The sequence below is a fragment of the Camelus ferus genome, chromosome 23, assembly GCF_009834535.1.
Source record: "Camelus ferus isolate YT-003-E chromosome 23, BCGSAC_Cfer_1.0, whole genome shotgun sequence".
Lineage (NCBI taxonomy): Eukaryota > Metazoa > Chordata > Mammalia > Artiodactyla > Camelidae > Camelus > Camelus ferus.
Window position 1 is genome coordinate 30,257,617 of NC_045718.1, and position 4,248 is coordinate 30,261,864.

Genomic DNA, 4,248 nt, shown 5'->3' on the forward strand with positions numbered 1-4,248 from the left:
GAGAGCAGTAAACATCAGCAGAAGCCAGAGGGTTGCTGGGAAACAGGCTTGTATAACATGGTCAGCTCTAACTGGTAATCAGTCATATGTATGTAAAAGAAAATATTATTATCACCTCTGCAGTTGTGGGGGGAGAAAAGATAAGATCCAGTGTTGGCGATAATGCAGGGAAACAGATTTCATATGCTGCTGATGGAAGTGTAAGGGGCTACAACCTTTCTGCAGGGGCTTGGCAATGTGGATTCAAAGCTATCCACATGTGGGGACCTTTTGACCTAGGATTTCTACCTCTAGAAATTCATTTTAAGAAAATAATTGGGATCTCTCTTCTCTTCTCCGCCATCGTATGTGCACTTGAGTTTGGTCCTCGCCATGTCTTCTCACAAGACTTTCAGGATCAATCGATTCCTGGCCAAGAAACAAAAGCAGAATCGTCCCATTCCCCAATGGATTCAAATGAAAACTGGTAATAAAATCAGGTACAACTCCAAGAGAAGACGTTGGAGAAGAACGAAGCTGGGTCTATAAGGAGCCGCACATGAGGTGGCGCACATATTTATGCTGTGTCAAGTTCTTCTGCATCTTACCGTATCACTCTGAAGATAGTGCTATTGCATGAACAGCTGGATATGTTTGGGAATATGGAGTTTCTCTTTGTGGCCATGTCTGCTCTGTTGCTTTTGCTCAGTAATAAATATGTGAGACCTTTTGTTGAAAAAAAAAAAGAAAGAAAATAATTGGGGGGTGGGGGGGTGTAGTTCAGTGGTAGAGTACATGGTTAGCATGCACAAGGTCCTGGGTTCAATCCCAGTACCTCCATTAATAAAATGAAATTTTTTAAAAAAACCTACAAAAAAAGGAAAATAAAAGCTGTGATTATATACTTATCTATAAGAATATTCATCAGTTTTGTAATAGAAAATCTTAAGAAAAAGTAAGTTTCTATCATGCAGATCTGTGCTCAAATCCCAACATACTAGCAGAATGAACCTGGGCAAATCCCTCAACTTATTTAAGCCTCAGTTTCCTCATCTGTAAGATGGGCACAGTAATGATACCTTGTCCTATCCATGTTCCCTGCCACTACCCAACATTTCTTGACTTTTCTTGGTAACAGAACTCCTCAGAAGAGTAGGCTATCTGCACTCAATTTGAAATCTGCTCTCATCAGGTTCTCGCCCTCACCACACCAGTGAAACTGCTGTTGTCAAGGTCACCAACACTGACTAAATTCAATGAACAATCCCTAGTTCTCAAATTATCCCTTTGAGATAATTCAGCACAGTTGGCCCTTCCTTCTTTGACATACTTTTTGCTCTTGGCTTCCACAACCCTGTACTCTCTTGATTTTCCTTAAGTTTCACATCAGTCGTTCTCTCAGTTCCTTTGCTGGATTTTCCCTTTCCCCTGTTCTCTTAAGGACAGAGCAACTGGGACTCAGCCCTTGGTCCTCTCTTCTCCATTTACACCCCTCATCCCCGCTTGATGATTTCATCCAGTTCCCAGACCTTCAATATCTGTATTCAGATGATTCTAATTTATACTTCCATTCCGGACCTCTCCTCTGCAATACAGGCTGTTTTCCACCTGACTACTCAGCGTCTTTGTTTGGATGTCTAATAGGCATGGCAAAATTAATATCCAAAACAAAACTCACATCCTTATCTTCACTTCCCCATTTGCTCCCCCATAGCAGTCCCATCTCAATTCCATTCTGCAGGTTATTCAGAACAAAAACCTTACAGCCATCCTTGACTTTTTTTTTCCTGTCATACCCTACATCCAATCTCTCAGAAAATCTGTTGACTCTGTCTGCAGAATACATCTGGAATCAGATCGGTTTTTACCACCTCCACCACTACCAGCCTGATCTGAGCCACTGTCCCATCTCATGTGTGTTACTGAAATCGACTCTTAACTAGTGTCCCTGTGACTGTCCTTGCTCCCTGACCACTGTTTTCTCAAGACAGCAGACTGAATGATTCGTTTTACATTTTTAGTTAGATTATGTCACTTTTCTTATCAAAACTCTGCGATGGTGCCTGCTTGGAGTAAAAAGTCAAATCCCAATGGCTTTCAAGGTCCTACATGATCTGCTTTCCTATTACTGCTCCCATCTCGTCTTCAACCACTATCCTCATTCACTCCCTCCACTACCACCACCTTGACTTCTTTTGCTCTTTCTTGACCACACAGACATTCCTGCCTTTAGGGCCTTTGGACTAGCCACCCTTTTGCCAGGAATGATCTTCCTTCTTCCTCCTTTCAGATCTGCTCGGATATCACTGTCACAGGTTGGGTTTCCCCAAAGGCATCCTTGGAGCTGGAAATTATTGTGCAGGAAGTTTATGAAGGTGTGCTCTTGGTGGGTGGCCTCTAGTTTAGATTGGATGGAAATTTTTATGTCACTAAAGGGCACATAATTCATTATTCAGATGAATAACATCAGAAATGCAAGTTGTAGAAAGATATTTGATTTAAATGATCCATTTTTCCAACAACTAGGGATTAGGAAATTTTGGCATATCCTTTCTGAACCATTCTAAAATTAAAAACTATTGTTACAATAAAAATAAAAGATAAAAGAAAAAGGAGTGCTTTGGGGTCAACTCCCACATCATGAAGAGGAAGAAGCCAGAACTGTCCATGAAGCAGTCTCGACAAAGTTGTCAGCCAGCCCCACGAGGAGCTCTGAAGCTGGCAGGCCTTTCTGAGCTGGGCTGAGTTAGGGTGAGGGGGTGAATCTACCCTTGATTTAACCAGTCATTGGATTGAATTGCCCATTGCAGGGCAGCTGTGGGGAAGGGACTCAGTGATGCTCTTCAACAGAAGCAGTTCCAGAAGAAGGCTAACTGCTGAGGGCTGTCTGCTGGCTGTACTCCCAACACGTCAGGGGAATAAGGTCATCAGTTCTGATGGGGATCATGGGTGGTGCAGTATAGCATCCATTATAAGCCATCCCTGCTGTGCTCAGAGCTACTCCATTGTAGCAGTGTGAGGAGCAGCTCCTCCAGAATTCCAGGTGGCTTCTTTCCTAGGGGACACTTACAAGAGGAAGGTGAAGGGAATGAACTACAGCCTCTGACACTGGGGCAACAGTTGAACTTTATTTTCCCTCCCTTCCTCTATTATCCATTCTAGATTCCCCTTACCCACAATAACCCTCTGCTGGTCTAGGTGGCTTACCTGGTGGGTGACCCAGACCTTGATATCTGGGGGATCTGTTCCCTGGCCACCGCACCCTCTCAGCCATAGCTGCTGCACTTGTCCATTCCCTGTCAAAACTGGGTGAGGGACACCAGGTATCATCCAAATGGATCACCTGCATGCCAAATGTGTTCCCTCTTGCCCCAGATGTGTAATAGCCGTCCCTCCTCTACTGATCAGGGTCCAATCCCCCCTGCCAAGATGGTGACTCCTCCTCTTGTCTGCCTGTCATTTGGCACAAAGAGCCTGAAGTTCCAAAGTTCCAGCCATAGCTTATAGTGAGACCTTTTCTGGGTCCCCTAGAGGAAGCATCTCTTTTATAACCAGGCTCTCTAACCCTGCAGAGCCCAGAGCTGCAGAGACAGGAAGCACACATTCCCTAAGTGGATCATTGAGAGGGATGGTAAGGGGAGTCATTCTTGCTTCTGCCTCTTGGTTCCCAGATTGAAAAAGTTTGTTGCCATCCTCGCAATACCTCCAAGCGGATGCTTCGACAGCTATTCCATCACTCTCTCTGACTAGACAGTATGATATCTGTATATGGTCACTGACCTACACTTGCACCTTGTTTGCTGTAAGGTGAGTCCCTTGGTCTAATACAATGTTACATGGGATCCTATGCTGGTGGATTGGAGCATTCTACCAGCATTTGCATAATGGTACTTGTTGAGGACCTGCATGGAGAAAAGGCCAAGTCACCACTGGAATATGTGTCTCATTCTTGCAACATTAATTGAAAGAAAGAAACAGAGAAAGAGAGAGAGAGAGAGGGAGAGAGAGAGAGAGAGAAAGGAAGGAAGAAAGAAAGAAAGGTGGGGAGGTTATAGCTCAGTGTTAGAGTGCATGCTTAGTATGCATGAGGTCCTGTGTTCAATCCCCTGTACCTCCATTAAAAATAAATAAATAAGCCTAATTACCCCTACCAAAAAAGCCAAACAAGCGAAAAAAAAATTTTTAAGGAAGAAAGAAAACTTTAAGTAAAATAGAGCTATACTTTCTCACCAATGAAATGCTTTGCAATTACTGAAAACTATGTTTTAG

The 4,248-nt window shown here is 43.5% G+C and overlaps 1 protein-coding gene across 1 annotated transcript; it reads left to right on the plus strand.

The window, feature by feature from the left end:
- The first annotated feature begins 304 nt into the window (after positions 1–304).
- LOC102520135 (60S ribosomal protein L39-like) lies at positions 305–596 on the plus strand. The gene has a single exon (XM_032466600.1). It carries the CDS (start codon positions 373–375, stop codon positions 526–528), a length of 156 nt encoding a protein of 51 aa, XP_032322491.1. The 5' UTR covers positions 305–372; the 3' UTR covers positions 529–596.
- The last annotated feature ends 3,652 nt before the right edge of the window (positions 597–4,248 follow it).

Coding starts and splice junctions, on each gene's coding strand:
- LOC102520135 (XM_032466600.1), top strand. CDS start 373: ATGTCTTCTCACAAGACTTTCAGGATCAATCGATTCCTGGCCAAGAAA.